Source organism: Heterodontus francisci, chromosome 24 (assembly GCF_036365525.1).
Source record: "Heterodontus francisci isolate sHetFra1 chromosome 24, sHetFra1.hap1, whole genome shotgun sequence".
NCBI lineage: Eukaryota > Metazoa > Chordata > Chondrichthyes > Heterodontiformes > Heterodontidae > Heterodontus > Heterodontus francisci.
In genome coordinates, this window is record NC_090394.1 from 35,668,297 (window position 1) to 35,689,799 (window position 21,503).

Genomic DNA, 21,503 nt, shown 5'->3' on the forward strand with positions numbered 1-21,503 from the left:
CTCTCTCACTAACAGCACTGTGGGTGTACCTTCACCATACGGACTGCAGCAATGCAAATTGTTAAAGCTTTCCATTTTACTGCTCTTCTAGACAGTAATCTTGAGATGGGACAAAAACTATTGGGGTAAACCATTAAAGAACAGCAAAATGAGACAAATATAAAAAGAATCCTCACCTTTATTGCTTTGCTTCCTTTGAGATTAGTCGTCATTACCCCGTCAACATCAGAGAGCACAGAGACAGAAAATACACTGCAAACACAATAAAGCACAAACCATTAACTATTATTTAAACAGTTTATTAAAAAATCAGGTTCTTCCTTTATAGAGAAATGAAGCAATAAATCTTTGATCACTGCGATAGTCCATAGAGTACAACCATCTCAGTATCATGTGATTAGAAATATTTAGAATTTTCTTTCAATAAACAGCCAAGGGTTCCCACTGCAATTGCTATTCAGTGATTGCACAAGATTCCCCACTGTGGAACTATGGCACATAAACAGAGCAGGGAAGTCCCAGGTTCAATGTCCTATTCAGGTAGCTGATCAAAGTTGGGTCACCAGTACTTCAATTGGCTTTGATCCCTTGGGCCAAGTCACCATCCAGGACAAAGCAGTTCCCTAAATTGGCACCCCGTCCACCACCTTAAACATTCACTCCCTCCAACACTGGTGCACAGTAGCTGGAGTATGTACCATCAACAAGATGCACTACAACTCATTAAGGCTTCTGCAACAACAACTCCCAAACCCGTGACCTCCAGCACCTAAAAGAACAAGAGCAGCAGGGGCATGGAAACACCATTACCTCCAAGTTCCCCCCCAAGTCACACAGCACCCTACTTAAATATATAATCGACCATTCCTTTATTGCCAGAGTCAAAATCCTGTAACTCCTTACTTAATAGCACTGTGGGAACATCTTCACCATAAGGACTACAGTGGTTCAAGAAACAGGCTCACCACCATCTTCTCAATGACAACTAGGGATTGCCAGAGATGCCCACATCCTGAAAATGAATTATTTTGAAATTGAGGGTTGATGCTCCTTATCACTACCCATTGAAGCTTGGCATTTAGGGTGGCTGTTGGGTGAGGAGAGGTTTGGGGTTGGCTGGGACAATTATCAGAGGACAGTAAGCCCCTGTGTAACTATACCCTGGCTGAGTCAACGACCCTGGGGAGTTGTGAGGGAGGAGGGGTGGGGGGGGGGGGGGGGGGGAAAACACCCTCCACCTCAAGAGGAACATCTCTCCAACTCCCCACTACATCCTGATTCACAAATTCACAGACTATATCACAGTCGTAAGAAAGCGAGAATTTGCATTTATATAGTACCTTTCACGACATCAGGACGTGCCAAAGCGCTTTACACACAGTGAAGTGCTTTTGAAGTGTGGTCACTGTTGTAGGAAACATGGCAGCTATTTGCATACAGCAAACTCCCACAGATAAACGACAAGATAATCTGTTTTAGTGATATTGTTTGAAGGGTAAATATTGCATAGGAGACTGGAGAGAACTCTGTTCTTTTTTTGAAATAGTGCCATGAGATCTATTACACCCACCTGAGTGGGCACACAGGGCCTCAGTTTAACATCTCATCTGAAAGACAGCACCTTCGACAGTGCAGCACTTCCTCAGTACTGCATTGGGAGTGTTAGCCTAAATTTTTTGTTCAAGTCTCTGATTGGGACTTGAATAAAGGCTCTCTCTTATTTATTTTTCCCTCTTCCTTGGGTGAAGTGCATGACCTTCACTGTACAATATCTGGAGGCATATACACATCCGGATCCAATCTCTCCTTGTCAAGACCCAGCACTCCCACCCAAGTCCCATCACTCCCAACCGAGTGCCAACCAAGTCCCGTCACCTCCCGACTGAGTGCCATCACCCTGATGCTGCCTTTCGGGGATTGGTCCTCCAGTTGGACATTAGCTAGGTTGGTAACCCTTTGCAAGAGGTTAATGCTGAACTCAGCCATGCCACCATAACCCTAACTCCTAATGCTTGACAGCCCAAAATAGTGAAATGGTTTTCACTCCTCAACACAGAGCCAGAAAATTTATACCTCCCCCAAAAAATGTAACAATTATTAAAAAAACATTGCTCAGATCTAGCACCTACCTGCTGGTAGTCAGGAAGGGGGTGTTTATGCTCTGTTTTTCTGTCATATTCTACTTAAACTCAAACCATGAAAACCTTGTCTGGGAGACGGTTAGATTAAAGAATCAGTACCAACAAAAGCGAGAGAGACTTAAGAAGAGACTCCCACCCCACACCCCCACCCTCTGACAAAGAGTGGAAAGAATGAAGCAGCAAATAATGAGAAATCCATCTGAAATGGAGGCAGTGGGGGATGGGTGGGTGGCATTTTAAGCCCCCAACTCACTTACGTACAAACTTTGCAGCAAACGACCACATCCTGGATATCTGTGATTGGTGGGTTGTGTTGGGTGTGCACAAACATTTCCACACAGACTGCAATGTGCCTTCCATCCTACAACCACGTCAGTCTTTGCTGCTTCACACCTCTTGGCTGTGGAGATGTCACTCAGGCAGACCGTAAGCTCCCTTCCCTCCCTGCACCGCCCAACCCGCACGTACCATCATGCACTGAGAATTTTGCAAACACCGAGTGCATCCTGAGGTCTCAGTCAATTCAGACCCAGCGCATAGTCAAAATCAAACACTCCCTCTCTGCTTGACTCCAAAATGTCGGGAGGTAAGTTCACGACCTCAAGTGCAGACAAGCTGATCAGGAAGATCCAGCTTCAATTCCCAAAGCGAACAATAACAGCTTGCATTTATCTAGCACCTATAATGTAGTAAAACATCCAAAAGTGCTTCACAGGAGCATTATCAAACAGGGAAGGGCACGGTCGAAATGTGGAACTTTTTCAAGGAGCAGATAGTAGGGGCCATTGATAAGTATGTCCCTGTCAGACAGGGAAGGGATGGTCATGTGAGGGAACCGTGGTTGACAAGAGAGGTTGAGAGTCTTGTTAGGAAGAAGAAGGATGCGTATATAAGGTTGAGGAAAAAGGGCACAGGCATAGCTCTGGAGGGATACAAGATGGCCAGGAAGGATCTGAAGAAAGGGATTAGGAGAGCTAAGAGAGGGCATGAAAAATGCTTGGCGGGTAGGATAAAAGAAAACCCCAAGGCCTTTTACGCGTATGTCAGAAATATGAGGATGACTAGGGGGACCGTAGGTCCGGTCAAGGACAATAGCGGGAGACTGTGTGTTGAGCCGGAAGAGATAAGTGAGGTTTTGAATGAGTACTTCTCTTCGGTATTTACGAATGAGAAGGGGTGTATTACTGAAGAGGACGGTGTGAAACAGACTGGTAAGCTCGAGGAAGTGCTCGTTAGGAGGGAAGATGTGTTGGGGTTTTTGAATAACTTGAAGATAGACAAGTCTCCCGGGCCTGACGGGGTATATCCAAGGATGTTATGGGAAGCAAGGGATGAAATTGCAGAGCCGCTGGCAATGATCTTTTCATCTTCTCTGTTGACGGGGGTGGTACCAGGTGATTGGAGGGTGGCAAATGTTGTGCCCCTGTTCAAGAAAGGGAATAGGAACAACCCTGGGAATTACAGGCCAGTTAGTCTTACTTCGGTGGTAGGCAAGTTGATGGAAAAGGTGCTGAGGGATAGGATTTCTGAGCATCTGGAAAGACACTGCTTGATTCGGGACAGTCAGCACGGTTTTGTGAGGGGTAGGTCTTGCCTCACAAGCCTGATTGAATTCTTTGAGCAGGTGACCAAGCAAGTGGATGAGGGTAAACCAGTGGATGTGGTGTACATGGATTTTAGTAAGGCATTTGATAAGGTCCCCCATGGTAGACTTATGGAGAAAGTCAGGAGGCATGGGATAGTGGGGAATGTGGCCAGTTGGATTAAGAATTGGCTAACTGATAGAAGGCAGAGAGTGGTCTTAGATGGTAAATACTCAGCCTGGAGCCCAGTTACCAGTGGCGTGCCACAGGGATCAGTTCTGGGTCCTCTCCTGTTTGTGATTTTTATTAACGACTTGGATGAGGAAGTCGAAGGGTGGGTCAGTAAATTTGCAGATGATACAAAGATTGGTGGAGTTGTGGATACCGAGGAGGGCTATTGTCGTCTGCAAAGGGACTTGGATAGGTTGCAGTGCTGGGCTGAAAAGTGGCAGATGGAGTTTAACCCTGAAAAGTGTGAGGTCGTCCATTTTGGAAGGACAAACACGAATGCAAAATACTGGGTTAACGGTAGGGTTCTTGGGCATGTGGAGGAGCAGAGAGACCTTGGGGTCTATGTGCATAGATCGTTGAAAGTTGCAACTCAAGTGGATAGGGCTGTGAAGAAGGCATATGGGGTGTTAGCGTTCATTGGCAGAGGGATTGAATTTAAGAGCCGTGAGGTGATGATGCAGCTGTACAGGACCTTGGTAAGGCCTCATTTGGAGTACTGTGTGCAGTTCTGGTCGCCTCATTTTAGGAAGGATGTGGAAGCCTTGGAGAGGGTGCAGAGGAGATTTACCAGGATGTTGCCTGGAATGGAGAATAAGTCTTACGAGGAAAGGCTGAACATTCTAGGCCTCTTCTCGTTAGAACGGAGAAGGATGAGGGGTGACATGATAGAGGTTTATAAGATGATCAGGGGAATAGATAGGGTAGACAGTCAGAAACTTTTTCCCCGGGTGGAGCAAAGCGTTACAAGGGGTCATAAATTTAAGGTGAAGGGTGGGAGATATAGGGGGGATGTCAGGGGAAGGTTCTTTACCCAGAGAGTGGTCGGGGCATGGAATGCCTTGCCTGGGGAAGTTGTTGAGTCAGAAACTTTAGGGACTTTCAAACGGCTTTTAGATAGGTATATGGATAAAGGAGAATGATGGGGTATAGATTAAATTGTCCTTGACAGAGGACAAAGGATCGGCACAACATCGTGGGCCGAAGGGCCTGTTCTGTGCTGTATTTTCTATGTTCTATGTTCTAAAATTTGACACTGAACCACAATTTAGGGCAGCTAACCAAATGCTTGGTCAAAAACCCTCTACTTTTTTTTATCATATTTCCCATGCCGAAGTCCAAGTCATCTTACCTATAGTTGACCTATCACTAACCCTTGAAGTACACCAGTGTCAACAATGGTACACCGGGTAGCATGCTTGCCTCTGATTGTGGGTTCAAACCTCACTCGAAACTTCAGCCTAAAATCTAGGCTGATGCTCCAGTGCAGTAATGAGGGACTGCTGCACTGTCAGAGGTGCTGCTTTTCAGCTGAAACTTTAAACCAAGGCCCTGTCTGCCCCCTCTGGTGGATGTAAAAGATCCCATTGGCTGTCATGTTTACTACATTACAACAGTAATTACACAACTGGAAAGTGCTTTGGGACACTGTGAAGTTGTGAAAGTTGTTTTATAAATGCAAGTTTTTCTTTCAATTCCAACCGTTGAAATTCCACACCTATTTTACCAGAACCAATAAACTTCCAATCTGTCCTTCTGTCTGTGTTGCTGCATTTGCTCTTTTACTATGCGCCTAAATTTCTCCAACAGGCCTCTTGTGAGACACCTTCTGAAGATCCATGTACACTTGCCTCTAATGCAATCCCCTTACCTGAACAACTAATCACTTCTTCAAAAAACAATTCTATTAATTTCGTCAAATACAATTTCACAGAACTGTTACAGCACAAAAGGAGGCCATTCAGCCCATCGCATCTGCACTGGCTCTCCTAACGAGCAATTCACCTCATGCCATTTCCCCCTGCCTTCTCACCGTAACCCTGCACATTCTTCCTTTTCAGTCTAATTCCCTTTTGAATGCCTTGATTGAACCTGCCTCCACCACACTCTCAGGCACTGCATTCCAGACCTTAACCATTCGCTGCGTGAAAAAGTTGACCTCATGTTGCTATTGTTTCTTTTACCAATCACTTTAAATCTGTGCCCTCTCATTCTTGATCCTTTCACAAGTGGGAACAGTTTCTCCCTATCCACTCTGTCCAGACCCCTCATGATTTTAAATATCTCTATCAAATCTCCTCTCAGCCTTCTCTTCTCCAAGAAAAACAGTCCCAACTTCTCCAATCTATCTTCATAACTGAAGTTCCTCTGGCCATTGAATTGTCTCTTATCTCTCCAAATGCCAGTTTGATCTTGAATTATGGATTCTAAGAGTTTGCCCACGGTGAAGATTAGACTAACTAGCTCTTACCTTCCGGGAGTGGAGCGGAGAGGAGTCGAACCTCTTCCAGCGCGCCGCAGTTTTGAAAAAAAAAGCCAACAGTGACGTCAAAGGAGAGCTGCAAGATGATTGCTCGAGTGAGTAGCAGCTGTTAGTGCATTTAAAGTTCTTTAAAAAAATAACCTCTGGTGATAAGGTGAGTACTACTAAAGTGTTTTTTTTTTTAAGGACTTTAGATTGGAGTGGGTGGAACAAGGCCCCTAGTGTAATTAGTATTTTTTAATTCAGGGAGTAACTAATTAATCTAAGGGTAAATTATGGCAGGAGAGCTCAGCCCCGTGATATGCCCCTCCTGTGCTGTGTGGGAAATCAGGGATGCTTCCAGTGTCCCTGATGACCACGTGTGCAGGAAGTGTATCCATCTGCAGCTACTGGCTACCCACATTACGGAGCTGGAGCTGCAGGTGGATTCACTGTGGAGCATCCGCGATGCTGAGGACGCCGTGGATAGCAAGTTTAGTGAGGTGGTCACACCGCAGGTAATGGCTGCACAGGCAGAAAAGGGATGGGTGACCAGCAGATGGAGTAGTAGGCATAGGCAGGTAGTGTAGGAGTCCCCTGTGGCCATCCCCCTCTCAAACAGATATACCACTTTGGATACTGTTGGGGGGGGATGACCTCCCAGGGAAAGCAGCAACAGTCAAGTTCGTGGCACCACGGAGGGCTCTGCTGCACAGCAGGGGAGGAAAAAGGGTGGAAGAGCTATAGTGATAGGGGATTCTATCATAAGGGGTGCAGATAGGCATTTCTGTGGCCGCAAATGAGACTCCAGGATGGTATGTTGCCTCCCTGGTGCTAGGGTCAAGGATGTCTCGGAGCGGCTGCAGGATATTCTGAAAAGGGAGGGTGAGCAGCCAGAGGTCGTGGTCCATATTGGTACTCACGACATAGGCAGGAAGAGAGGAGGTCCTGCAAAGTGAATATAGGGAGTCAGGCAGAAGGTTAAAAAGCTGGACCTCTAGGGTTGTAATCTCAGGATTACTCCCTGTGCCACATGCCAGTGAGGGTAGGAATAGGAGGATAAGGCAAATGAATGCATGGCTGAAGAGCTGGTGTAGGCGGGAGGGCTTCAGCTACTTGGATCATTGGGTTCTCTTCTGGTGCAAAGGTGACCTGTACAAGAAGGACGAGTTGCATCTAAACTGGAGGGGGACCAATATCCTTGCGGGGAGGTTTGCTGGTACTACTCGGGAGGGTTTAAACTAGTCTTGCGGGGGGAAGTAGGACGCAAAGTAGTAGTCTCTCCGATGAGATAGTTGAGGCACATGTAAAGGTTAAAGCAAGCAAGTCCAGTAGGCAGGCCGGGCAGGGGCAGGACAGGGAGCGTGAAAGGTCTGGTAGGCTAAACTGCATTTACTTTAATGCAAGAAGCCTTACAGGTAAGGCAGATGAACTCAGAGCATGGATCGGTACATGGGATTGTGATATTATAGCTATTAAGGAAACGTGGTTGAAGGATGGACAGGACTGGCAGCTCAATGTTCTGGGGCACCGATGCTTCTGGCGTGATGGAGGTGAAGGTAAGCGAGGAGGGGGAGTTGCACTATTGATTAGGGAGGACATCACGGCAGTACTTAGAGCGAATATCCCAGGGGGGGGAACGTCCAGCGAGGCCATATGGTTAGAACTTAGGAATAAAAAAGGGGTGATCACTTTGATGTGATTATACTATAGGCCCCCAAATAGTCAGAGGGAATTGGAGGAGCATATATGTAGGGAAATCACAGATAGGTGTAGGAATTATAGGGTTGTAATAGTAGGTGTTTTTAACTTCCCTAATATTGACTGGGACTGCCTTAGTGCTAAGGGATCAGATGGGGAAGAATTTGTTAAGTATGTCCAGGATAGTTTTCTGAAGCAGTATGTGGATGGCCCTACTAGAGAAGGGGCTACACTCGACCTCCTCTTAGGAAATGAGGATGGACAGGTGGTTGATGTGTCAGTGGGGGAGCACTTTGGGACCAGTGACCATAACTCTATTAGCTTCAAGACAGTTATGGAAAAGGATAGGACTGGTCCTCAGGTTGAAGTCCTAAATTGGGGGAAGGCTAATTTCGATGGCATCAGACAGGAACTCTCAAACGTTGAATGGGAGAGGATGTTTACAGGTCAAGGGACGTCTGGCAAGTGAGAGGCTTTTAAAAGTGAGATAGGAAGAGTTCAGGGCCGGCATGTTCCTGTTAGGTGGAAGGGCAAGGCTGGCAAGTTTAGGGAATCTTGGTTGACGAGGGATATTGAGGGTCTGGTCAGGACAAAGAAGGAGGCATATGTCAGGTATAAGCAGCTGGGATCAGGCGAGTCCCTCGAGGAGTATAGGGGATGTAGGACTACACTTAAGAAGGAAATTAGGAGGGCGAAAAGGGGCCATGAGATTTCCCTGGCAGATAGGATAAAGGAGAATCCTAAAAGATTCTATAAGTATATTAAAAGTAAAAGGGTAGCTAGGGAGAGAGTAAGTCCCCTTAAGGATCAGTGTGGTAATCTATGTGTGGAGCCACGGGAAATGTGCGAGGTCTTAAATGAATACTTCTCATCCGTATTTACCATGGAGAAGGTCATGGAAGCTAGTGAGTTCAAGGGAGGGAACAGCAATATCCTGGAGCATATCAACATTACAAAGGAGGAGGTATTGGAGGTTTTGAAGCGCATTAAGGTGGATAAGTCCCCAGGGCCTGACCAGGTGTATCCTAGGATGCTATAGGAAGCAAGGGAGGAGATTGCTGGGGCCCTGGCAGAGATTTTTGTATCATTAGCCACGGGTGAGGTACCGGAAGACTGCAGGATAGCTAATGTTGTGCCTTTATTTAAGGGCAGCAGGGATAAGCCAGGGAACTACAGGCCGGTGATCCTTACATCAGTGGTCGGAAGGTTATTGGAAGCGATTCTGAGAGACAGGATTTATATGCATTTGGAAAGACATGGTCTGATTAGGGATAGTCAGCATGGCTTTGTGCATGGGAAATCATGTGTCATGAATTTGAATGAGTTTTTCGAGGAGGTGACCAAGAGGATTGACGAGGGCAGGGCGATGGACGTTGTCTACATGGACTTTAGCAAGGCCTTTGACAAGGTCCCGCATGGTAGGCTGGTCCAGAAGGTTCGAACACATGGGATCCAGGGTGAGCTAGCCAATTGGATACAAAATTGGCTTGGTGATAGGAGGCAGAGGGTGGTAGTGGAGGGTTGTTTTTCAGATTGGAGACCAGTGTTGTGCGGCAGGGATTGGTGCTGGGCCCACTGTTATTTGTCATATATATTAATGACTTGGATGTGAATGTAGGGGACATGATTAGTAAGTTTGCAGATGACACTAAAATTGGTGGTATAGTGGACAGTGAAGAAGGTTGTCTAAGGTTACAACAGGACATAGATCAACTGGGAAAGTGGGCAAGGGATTGGCAAATGGAATTTAACGCAGACAAGTGCGAAGTGATGCATTTTGGGAAGTTAAACCAGGGCAGGACATATACAGTGAATGGCAGGGCCCTGGGGAGTGTTGTTGAGCAGAGAGACCTTGGGGTGCAAGTACATAGTTCCCTGAAAGTGACAACACAGGTAGACAGGGTGGTGAAGATGGTGTATAGCATGCTTGCCTTCATCGGCCGAAGCATTGAGTACAAGAGTTGGGACATCATGTTACAGTTGTACATAACGTTGGTTAGGCCGCATTTGGAGTAGTGTGTGCAGTTCTGGTCACTGCACTACAGAAAAGATGTGATTAAGCTAGAGAGGGTGCAGAAAGATTCACAAGGATATTGCCTGGTTTGGAGGGCTTGAGTTATAACGAGAGATTGGATAGGCTGTGTCTGTTTTCCCTGGAGCGAAGGAGTCTGAGAGGGGCCATGATAGAGGTATATAAAGTTATGAGAGGCATAGATAGGGTAGATAGCCAAAGTCTGTTTCCCATGGTAGGGGTGAGTAAAACTAGAGGGCATAGATTTAAGGTGAGAGGGAGGAGGTTTAAAGGGAATCAAAGGGGTAAATTTTTCACACAAAGAATAGTGGGTATCTGGAATGAGCTGCCTGAGGAGGTGGTGGATGCAGGAACAGTTGTGACATTTAAGAGGCATCTGGACAGGTACTTGAATGAACAAGGCATAGAGGGATATGGAATTAATGCAGGCAGGTGGGATTAGTATAGATGGGCATTATGGTCAGCATGGACACAGTGGGCCGAAGGGCCTGTTTCTATGCTGTACGACTCTATGACTCTAGTCTACAGTGGTCAGGTTTCTGCCCCTGTCCCTTCCTTGATAAGACAAATAACTTCTTGATCGAGAGAAATGTTACCTCTGATGAGGGAATCCAGAACAAGGGGACATAACATTAAAATTAGAGATAGGTCTTTTGGGGACAGGAAGCACTTTTTTCCACACAAAGGACAGTGGAAATCTGGAACTCTCCAAAAAAAAAAAGCTGTTCAGGCTGGGGGGGTGTCAATTGAAAATTGTCAAAACTGAAATTAATAGATTTTTGTTTGTTAAGGGCATCAAGGCAGGTAGATAGAGTTAAGATACCGATCAGCCACAATCTAACTGAATGGCAGAACAGGCATGAGGGGCTGAATGGCCTTCTTCTGTTCCTACATTCCCTGATAAGCAATGTTGCATTTACTACCCTGCCTTCGATTTGCATTTCTGACAAGGACTGAAAAACCTGTGGTCAGAGCTAGTAAGAACAAAGAAAATTGAAGTTTTTTTTAAGGTTTCTCTTTAAAATTCGTAATTTGATTCAAAAACAAAACCTCATTTCTCACTATATAAACAAATGCTGCTTTATCACAGACCTCTATGCTTATGCAATGTTACAAAGGTCCAACTAAATTCCTGAACACCCAGATATTTAGGGTGACTTTCTATACGTAAACAAGAACCATTTCAGGTACCGGCATCACGTTCCTCATCAAAATCCTCCCTCCGTTCCCCCACTTACTTCCCTTGTCCCCACTGCCTGATGCACCTGATTTATTCTGTTCCCCAACTGTTCCAAACAACAAAAATATACATAGAAAAGAAACTCACATTTCTACACAGCCTTTCACCACCTCAGTACATCCCAAAGCACTTTACAGCCAATGAAGTACTTTTTGGTTGGTTTTGATTTTGGTTGAGGGATAAATATTGGTCATGATACCCAGGAGAATTCCGCTGTTATTCAAAATTGTGCCCTGGGATACTTTACATTGACCTGAGAAGGCAGAAGGGACCTCTGTCTAACATCTCATCCAAAAGGCACCTTTCACAGTACAACATTCACTCAGTTATGCATTAGGAATGTCAGCCTTGATTATGTGGTCAAGTCTCTGCAATGGGGCTTGAACCAATGACTTTCTGACTCAGATATGAATGCTATGAACTATGGCTAACACAATCAGACAGCTTCAATAGTTCGGCAGGTACAGGCAACCTAACAAGTGCGGCACTAAACCACGAGTTAGGAATGTCCACTATATGATTGCCAATCTGTGCTAAGTTGGTTGATCCCTGTCCACAGAACTTGGTGAGGAAGGAGACATCCTGCCCTCATTCGACATCTACACACATACTGGAAAGGGGTTGTCAGGCAGGCACAGGATCTGGCCAGGCTATGAAGACCCTTGCCAAAGCAACCACCGAATAAGCAGCCTGACGTTTCCCCTCTAGTTCACACATGAATGATAACCACTCGGATGAGATACCAAAGAAGCGCGAGCATCTGTGAAACCATAGCACAACCAGACATCATGCTTCTCACATCTTGTGAGAAGTGAAACCACAAGTCAGTCATAACCAGAGGTTCACTCTTACTAACATATGACTGAAATTTCACTTTGCAAAAGAACGGAAGGGTTCAGCAACAAGTTGGCAGAATTGAGGCAAATCTGTGGTACAGGAGGAAAAGTTTTGGTTGGGAGAAAGGAACATCCACTAGGTCATGAGGAGAACTCCAAATCTCCAACAATAACCTGAGACACCTGAAGAGATACAAGCAACTTTCCTCACCAGAGTCAGTCTAGAATACATGCCTGAGTAGGGGTTCAAACCCGTCATGTTCAAAGGCAAGAGTACCATCAACTGAGCCAAGCAGATATAGGGTTGCTGACTGATTGATGAGGTCCATCGGACTGTAGACCACCATCTTCTCCCATCTCCTGCATGCCTGCCTGTGTATATGGTTCCAGCAGCACACCCAATCCAGCACTGTTAATCAGCTGCAGATTCCAATGCTAACTCATAAGACACATGTCGATCTCTAATTGCATGGACTTACATAATATTTACAGCAGAAACAAGCCATTCGGCCCCGTGGTCTATGTCGGTAACTTTCTATTTCGCTTCTTATACGTGTATTTATCTAGTTTCCTCTTAAAGGCGTTTATGGTCATCTATTTCCAGGTAAATTATGTTTAAAATGCATGTCGGACATAAAGTGGGGAGACAAGCAGCACACGAGCTGCAAAGAGTTGCATGGAGGAAAGAAGGAAACCAATGAAACCACACACAGGTTTAGCCTGTGCAAGCAGCTTGCTCACCTGCAGTTTTAAGCAATGCATTTAAAACATAAACCGACTCCCTTTAAATGCATAAAGTTTATGCAGGGGTCTTGCCTGCCGCTCCGGGCTGGCCAGCTCCTGAACCCCCGCCCCCCCCCGCAGCAGCTTTTCCCTCCGCTCTCCATTCCAAACACGCATGAAATCCTTGCCCCGGGAGATGGTTGCCATGGAAACCGGGGGGGGCAGGGAATCGAATCAAAACCGGCCGGGGTCACCATGGAAACCTCAATTGTTGCGTCACGGCAAAGCCGGCCTGATTGACAGGGCATTGGGAGAATAACCTGATCCCTGATGCAGCAATGCACAAATAAACCAAGGGACTGCTTCAGGAAGTTAGCCCGTCCACAGCCATCAAGCTAAACTACTAATGAAATGGAAAAAGGTTAAGGCTCATTTCAAGCCAAAAGGTTCACAAACTGGTACAAAAATAAGTTCAAAGCTGGTGTCAGGATGCACTTCTTCGCACAAAGAGTGAACCTTGTCCTTCTGCAAAGGGGCAGTGGAGCAAAATCTTCGCAATAACTCAATGAGTGAGGGGCTTAGGTTTCTATGGAAAAATTAGCTCAATGGCCTCCCTCATCTTTAATTTTCTGAGTTCAAGACAAGTGACTAAAAGCTTGATCAAGAGGTGGGTTTTAAGGAGTGCCTTAAAGGTCAAAAGATTTATGGAGGGATTGCCAGAGTTTAGGGCCAATAGGTGAGGTAAAGAAAGTCAGGGCCATAGTTGTAGGAGAGCAGAGATCTCAGGGGGTTGTCGGGCTGGAAGAGGTTACAAAGATAGAGAGGGGGCAAGGCCATGGAGGGATCTGAATATGATGCGAATTTTAGAATTGAGGTGTTGCTGGACCGGGAGCCAATGTACATCAGCGACCACAGGAGTGATACAATAGAACTCAAAATCAAACAAAAGTGTCCCAATCCACAGCAATCTAATCATTCCACATAAAGGTAGAAATACAGGCACACCTACACATGAACCCCAACATAGCAGAACCATGAGTCACCCTGTGCAGCAGTCTCCAGGAGAAGCGAACATGCTGCTAATTCTGGGCATAGTATGGCTGCTGGCTCCTGCCTCTCCAAAGCTGTACATTCAAAGCAGACATGTGCTGCAAGTGTTTAGCATCCATCTTCTCATGACATACTGACAGAATACGTTCTTATAAACCTACACCTCGACTCCTTTTTGCTTCACTATGGATCAGGACTAGGGCCCTTGCTTTTTGTGGTTCATAGCAATGATTTGGACTTACATGTAGGGAGCATGATAAAGAAGTTTGCAGATGATATGAAAATTGGCTGTGTGGTTGATAGTGAGGAAAAAAACAAGACTGCAGGAAGATATTAATGGACTGGTCAGGTGGGCAGAAAAGTGGCAAATGAAATTCAATTCCAATAAATGTCAGGTAATGCATACAAGGCAAGGGATAGAAAATATATGGTAGGCTACTGAGAAGTGTAGAGGAACAAAGGGACCTTGGAGTGCATGTCCACAGATCACTGAAGGCATACGGGATACTTTATTGGCTGAGGCATAGAATATAACAGCAAGGAAGTGATGCTAGAACTGTATAAAACATTAGTTAGACCACAGCTGGAGTACTGCATTCTGTCTGGTCGCCGCATTACAGGAAGGATGTGATCACATTAGAGAGGGTACAGAGAAGATTTCCGAAGACAATGCCTTGAATGGAGAATATTAGCTATGAGGAAAAATTGGATAGGTTGGGGTTGTTTTCTTTGGAATAGAAGAGGATGAAGGAAGATTTAATGGAGGTGAATAAAATTACGAAGGGCCTAGATAGAATGGATAGAAAGGACCTATCTCCTTTAGCCGAGAGTTCAATAACCAGGAGGAATAGATTTAAAGTAACTAGTAGAAGGATGAGAGGGGAATTGAGTATTTTTTTCACCCAAAGGGTGGTGGGGTTCTGGAATTCACTGCCTAACAGGGCGGCAAAAGCAGAAACCCTCACTGCATTTAAAAAATACTCGGATATAAAAAAACTTGTATTTACGTAGCACCTTTCATGGCCTCCGGATATCCCAAAGCGATTTACGGCCAATGAAGTACTTTTGAAGAGTAGTCACTGTTGTAATGCAAGAAACGTGGCAGCCAATTGTGCACAGCAAACTCCCACAAACACCAATGCACTTGAGGTGCTGTAATCTACAGAGCTACAGACCAGAAGCTGGAAAGGGGGATTATGCCAGAGAACTCTTTTTCAGCCAGCACAGACACGATGGGCCGAATAGCCTCCTTCTTTTTCGTAAACTTTCAATGTTTCTGATTGAAGTCTGGTGGTACGAGATTCTCATCATGCTCAATGCCAGAAATTCTCAAATGTTTGAACTAATAAAGTTAGTGGTCTTTTATCGCAGAAATGTTAAGCTCCTTTGATGGCTCAGTTACTTATTATACTGCCTTGTGTGCTACTAACCCTTATAGTCAGTATCAGCTGTACCTCCTCAGTGGGTAGCACTCTTGTCTGAGTCAGAAAAACATGGGTTCAAGTCCTACCACAGGGACTTGAGCATATCTAGGTTCACACTCCAGAGCAGTATTGAAGAAATGCTGCACTGTCAAAGGTGCCATTTTTCAGATAAGCTGTTAAACTGAGGACCCATCTACCCTCTCAGGTGGATGTAAAAGATCCCATGGCACTTTTCAAAGAAGTGCAGAGGTGTTCTCCCTGGTGTCCTGGCCAAATTCCTCAGGAGGTCCTAAGTGCTTTACAGCTAATGAACTACATTTTCTGAAGTGTAGTTACTGTTGTACTATAGGAAACGCAGCAGCCAATTTGTACAGTCTGGTCCTACAAACAGCAATGAGATAATGCCCAAATAATTTGTTTTAATCTTGATTGAGGGATAAATTTGGCCAATGTTGTCACTAAGATTTCAGAAAGTGTATTGAATCTTTATGTCCACTTGCGTCCTTCCAAACTCCAAAATGTCCAGAAAGACCATTCTGAGATACATTGGAACCTCCATAGCAGAGGGAATGTCCTAGGAAATATTGGAACACGGATGAAGACAAGAACAGTTCAAATAACAGAAACTCAATCTAATCCTTCTTGACTGTTGATATTGACTTATATAGCAGCTTTAACAGTGGCGCAGTGGTTAGCACTGCAGCCTCACAGATCCAGCGACCCGGGTTCAATTCCGGGTACTGCCTGTGTGGAGTTTGCAAGTTCTCCCTGTGTCTGCGTGGGTTTCCTCCGGGTGCTCCGGTTTCCTCCCACAGCCAAAAAGACTTGCAGGTTAATAGGTAAATTGGCCATTATAAATTGCCCCTAGTATAGGTAGGTGGTAGGGGAATATAGGGACAGGTGAGGATGTGGTAGGAATATGGGATTAGTGTAGGATTAGTATAAATGGGTGGTTAATGGTCGGTACAGACTCGGTGGGCCGAAGGGCCTGTTTCAGTGCTGTATTTCTAAATCTAAATCTAAAACATCCCAAGGCATGGAAGGGAGGGGAATGAGAAAAAATTATCAAAGAGATAAAGGAACAGACATGGTTGGTGATATGACCAAAAGTTCAGCTGCAAAGATAGGTTTCGAGAAGGTTTTCAGAGAGGCAGAGGCAGAGGCAGTTCCAAAGAATAGGGCTAAGGCAGTGAAGGTTAGTCCACCAATCATGGGGTGAAGGGATGGTGGGGATGCCTAGCATGCCACAGTCAGAGGACTAAGGATTTCAGGAGCGGATGTAGAGCTGGAAGAGGTAATTATAGAGATAAGATACAGTGAGGTCTTGGAGGGATTTGAAGACTTGGCAGAGGATTATAAATTCAGGTCTCTAGGGAACAGGAAACCAATGTTGGTCCGGGGGGGTGGGGTGTTGAACAAATATGATTTAGTGTGGGACAAGACATCGGTAGCCAGTTTGGACAACTTGGAGTTTATAGAGGATGGAAAACATTGAGCAAAGTGATAACAAGCATGGGTAAAGATTTCACCAGCTATTATGGAAGTTAGAAGAATATTGTTGGGTGGGGCAGGGATGCCTAGCAAGCCACAGTTGGAGAACTAAGGATTGCAGGAGCAGATATAGAGCTGGAAGAGGTTATATAAAGGTAGGATGTGGTGAAGTCATGGAGAGATTTGAAGACAAGGCAGAGGATGTGCAATGAGATAACACTTCCTGCAAGACTTTGCCCCACCAAATTCCATCAGATAATTGGGAAGACAGATAATAAATACAGATGAGGAAAGCTCATGTGGCAAATGGTGCAATTGGAGGTGATAAATTAAGATTTATGCACAGTATTGAACTCTATTGGCACAGGAGAAATATTTCCTAAAGCGTATTGAAAGTAAGTTGCTTCCCGCTTCATCTTGTACTGAGTTTCAGAGGAACAACAATGGGTGTTAACCTGCAAACAAATAAAAACAAAAAGAAAGGGCTGAACTATGACCCCAGTCATTATGCAAGGTCCATACCCGAGAGATACTAATACAGAATTATCATTTAACTTCTTACTGGCAAAAATGCCCACATGTGTGAGGAACAGCCATCATTTTAGAGGCTAGTTGTTCTCATTAAACAGCTCTCTCGTTTAATAAAATTTGAAAAGAGATACACAGAAATCCTTCTGGCAGATTCGCAATACTGTTGCAATTAGACACCAAACCACATAATTCATCAACCCACACACCCACAGCCTTCTCCTAAAGTGACATAGTTGAACAATGAGTCACTGTGTTTACAGCCTAGTAACTGTACAAAGTCAGCAGAGGTCTAACTGTCGGCACAGAATATACACTCAAATATATGTTCTACACATACACATAAGAGGCTATGCATTGGCACTATCATGTATATAGTAAAACACAGACACTTCTACATTTTACCAGCTACATTGACAGGTTTGAGAGAATGGTAGAAAGTCCCAGAGCAGATTGATGAGTCACCATGTTTACCAAGGATTCAAGCTCACTCAGATACTGCAAGTATGCTGGGCTAGACCACAAATATCCATTACCAAAAGCAGGGAACAAGAGATCAAAAGTTTACCACACTTAACACACACACTCAGAAAGCATGACACATTGCATTTTATTAAACCTTTCACCTTTGTGGGCTGTATAAGTACGAACTGCGGAGCACAGGTTCTATAGATAAAATATAAATCTACATGCATCTCAGACTATTTAATTAACAGCTTTGGGTGTATGTCCTTGAATTTGCTTCCTTACAGTTCTGGGATGTGATTGGTTCCTGCTAAGTGACTAGCACTTGAACAACATAGACCAATCAGAAAGCCAGGACTTATTCTGCATTCATTGGTTCATGAATATAGGGCATAACCAGAGGACAGAGATGTAAACGAATTGGCAAAAGAACCAGATGGGAAATGAGGACAATTTTTGTGTGCAGTACGTTTCCTAGTGTCCATACTCTCATCCAATACCGAATCCTTTTCCCAGTGCCCACTCTCACTTCCAATGTCCAGTCTCTCTGTCCCGGTACCTGCTGCCTCTCCCCCAGTGCCCTGTTTCCCAGTTCTCTCTCCAGTGCCTGCTCTCTCCCCCGCAGTGCCCAGCCTCCCAGTGTCCTCTCTATCTCCCAGTGCCCAGTTTTCCAGTGCATGTGCTCTCCCTGTGCCTAATCTCTCTCTCTCAGTACGTGCTCGCTCTCCCAGTACCTGTTCTCTCTTGGGGCTTGCTGTCTCCCCAGTGCCCGTTCACTCTCCCAGTGACCACTCTCTCTCTTCTATTGACCACTCTCTCTTTCTCCCAGTGCCTGCTCTCTCCCCCCCAGTACCCACTCACTCTCTCCCAATGCCTGCACTCTGTCCCCCAATGCTCATTCTCTTGCCCAGTGCCCACTCTCTCTCTCCCCCCTCACAGTACCTGTTCTCTCTTGGGGCCTACTCTCTTCCCAGTGCTCTCTCTCTCTCAGTCCCCACTCTCTCCCCTGATGCCTGCTCTCTCCCCCAAAGTCCACTCTCCCTCCCAGTAACCTCACTCCCCAGTGCCCACTCTCACTTCCAGTACCCACTCTTCCCCAGTTCCTGCTCTCCCCAGTACCGACCCTCTCTCTCCCAGTGCCCAGTCTCACCATCCAAGTGTCTGCTCTCCCAATGCCCTCTCTCTTAGTGCCCACCTTCTCTCTCTGTGCCCTCTCTCTCCCAATGCCCACTCCCTCCCAGTACCCTCTCTCCCAATACCCACTCTTTCCCAGTAGCCACTCTCACACTCCCCAGCGCACACTCTCTCTCACCCAGTGCCCTGTGTCCACTCTCTCTCCCACCCAGTACCCTCTGTGTGCCCATTCACTCTCAGTGCTCACTCTCTCCCAGTGCCCATTCATTCTCCCAGTGCCCATCCTCTCTGTGCCCACTCTCTCTCCCAGTGCCCACTCATTCCTTCCCAGTCCGCACTCTCTCCCGATGCCTGCTCTCTCCCCCAAAGCCCGCTCTCCCTCCCTGTAACCTCGCTCCCCAGTGTCCACTCTCCCTTTCAGTACCTACTCTTTCCCAGTCTCACCATCCAATTGCCCGCTCTCCCAGTGCCCTCTCTCCTAATGCCCACCTTCTCTCTCCCAGTACCCACCCTCTCTCCCAATGCCCACTCTCCCTTCCAGTACCCTCTCTCCCAATACCCACTCTTTCCCAGTGCCTGCTGTCCCCAGCACTCACCCTCACTCTCCCCGGCACCCACTCTCTCACCCAGTGCCCTGTGTGCCCATTCACTCTCCCAGTGCCCACATTTAGATTTTAGATTTAGAGATACAGCACTGAAACAGGCCCTTCGGCCCACCGAGTCTGTGCCGACCATTAACCACCCATTTATACTAATCCTACACTAATCCCATATTCCTACCACATCCTCACCTGTCCCTATATTACCCTACCACCTACCTATACTAGGGGCAATTTATAATGGCCAATTTACCTATTAACCTGCAAGATTTTAGATGTTCTCCCAGTGCCCATCCTCTCTCAGTCCCCACTCACTCTCCCAGTGCCCACTCATTCACTCTCAGTCCCCACTCTCTCCCAGTGCTCACTCATTCTCTCCCCCAGTGCCCACTCTCTCTTCCAGTGCCCGTTCACTTGCTCCCAGTGCCCACTCACTCTCTCAATCAACAATAGCAGCATAAATAAATAACCATCACTTTTCTTCCCGCCCCCCAGAGGCGCGCACCTACCAGTCGGGAGCGCGGTCGGGAACGCGCACACGGTCTCCTGATCTCGGGCTGATAGTGTCCGCACTCGCTCACACACGGAGCCAGTTCCGGGATCGCTTACGTCACCCGCTGTTTGCCCATGTGACTTCATTCATGAAAATTCCGCGAACGTCACAGGGCCCCTGGAGGTGGCGGGAAAAGCAGAATAATCTCTAAAAACTTGAATTAAAGAAAATAAATTATATATATAGTACTGAATATAAATTATATATAAAATACTTAATCTAAATTACATATATAATACTTAATCTAAATAATATATAAAGTACTACTTGTAAATTATGTATAAAGTATTGAATATAAATTATATATAAAATAATCTAAATTATATATAATACTGAATGTAAATTATATAAAATCCAACTATAAATTATATATAGAACGCTATCTGTAAATTATGTATAAAGTACTGAATATAAATTGTGTTTCATGTAAAATTAGAATAATTGCAAAAAAGATGTCAAAATAGATTTGCACAGAAGATAGAAGGTCGAAATCTCTGCCACAGTGTAGACCTGAAGCAAATTTCATAACTTATTGGAAAAAAGAAATACTAAAGGGTACAAGGAATGAGTAGGGAAAGTGGGATGAAACTAAATGGTTCATGTGGAGATGAACACCACTGAAGACCTAATGGACCAATCTTTCTGAATCTGTGCTGTAACATTCTATCATTCTATAAAGCATTTACCATGGTAACTGCATCTTTCAATGAATGAAAGTCAACTTCAGCTTCCCTGGCTGCCAGATTGACACTTGATTCAAATCAAACCCGAAATCAGAATTCAGCAGGAGTTTGGTCAACCCTCCCAAAAGAGTGATTCTACTCATAGCAACATGATGTAGAGAAAGATACATGATATAGAGAGACATGCATAAAGGGAGATGTGATATAGAGAGATATGAAGCAGGCAGATTGTCAAACAAACTCAACTGGTTCACTAATGTCCTTCAGAAGAAACCTGCCATCTTCATTTGGTCCGGGCCTATATGTTACTCCAGCCCCACACCAACATGGTTGACTTTTAAACGGCCATGAACCTACAACCTCCTGCCACAGAGGTGAGAGTCCTACTACTGAACCACAATGATGATAATAAAGTGCTGCAGATCCCCCACAGGCCCTGACTGAGAAGAAGTGTGAAACCAGGACTTCAGTTGTTTTTTTTTAATAAACTGTATATAAATGGGGGGTGTGAGAGGGGTGTGGACTTTTTTCCAGACTGTATGAAGAGCTGCTTTAAACTCTCATTGGTTCAACTTGATTTTTGTTTTTTCCCTGACCATCAGATTGATTCGGGGGGACAGTACAAAATAAAATTCCCAATGATAGAAAAGGGTAAACCACAGCCTGGGTCAGTGTGACTGTATGTGCTGATGGTCAAAACTATCACTATGCTGCTAGTTTGTGTTGCTAAATGATGTCAGTGCTCAAAAATATCTGGCACCAATTCATCAGTCCGAAAAAATCACTGAGGGAACAGGTGGAGTTCTCCAACTTCTTCGAAGGAGGTCTTTTCCTCCTGTTTTTCTCCTCT

The 21,503-nt window shown here is 45.4% G+C and overlaps 2 protein-coding genes across 12 annotated transcripts in view; one reads left to right on the plus strand and one right to left on the minus strand.

Annotated features, from left to right (window-relative positions):
- Positions 1-21,503, plus strand: part of mettl4 (methyltransferase 4, N6-adenosine) — an 81,874-nt gene that overhangs the window by 11,778 nt on the left and 48,593 nt on the right. The window contains exon 2 of one of the 6 annotated variants that reach the window (XM_068055895.1): positions 6,139-6,310. The exons of the other annotated variants lie outside the window; for them this stretch is intronic. The gene's annotated coding sequence lies outside the window, so the exon portion shown is untranslated. The remainder of the gene's footprint in view (positions 1-6,138; positions 6,311-21,503) is intronic. 6 annotated transcript variants of the gene reach the window in all.
- Positions 1-21,503, minus strand: part of mafk (v-maf avian musculoaponeurotic fibrosarcoma oncogene homolog K) — a 37,180-nt gene that overhangs the window by 5,910 nt on the left and 9,767 nt on the right. The window contains exons 1-2 of one of the 6 annotated variants that reach the window (XM_068055902.1): positions 19,927-20,110; positions 177-252 (exon numbers count right to left, since the gene is read on the minus strand). In XM_068055902.1, coding sequence (XP_067912003.1) covers positions 177-212 — 36 coding nt within the window. In that variant the 5' untranslated portion in view covers positions 213-252; positions 19,927-20,110. Of the gene's footprint in view, positions 1-176; positions 253-2,129; positions 2,326-12,482; positions 12,612-12,744; positions 12,910-13,731; positions 13,816-19,926; positions 20,111-21,503 lie in introns of those variants that run through there. The other 5 variants (XM_068055901.1, XM_068055904.1, XM_068055905.1 and 2 more) reach the window with 5 other exon arrangements.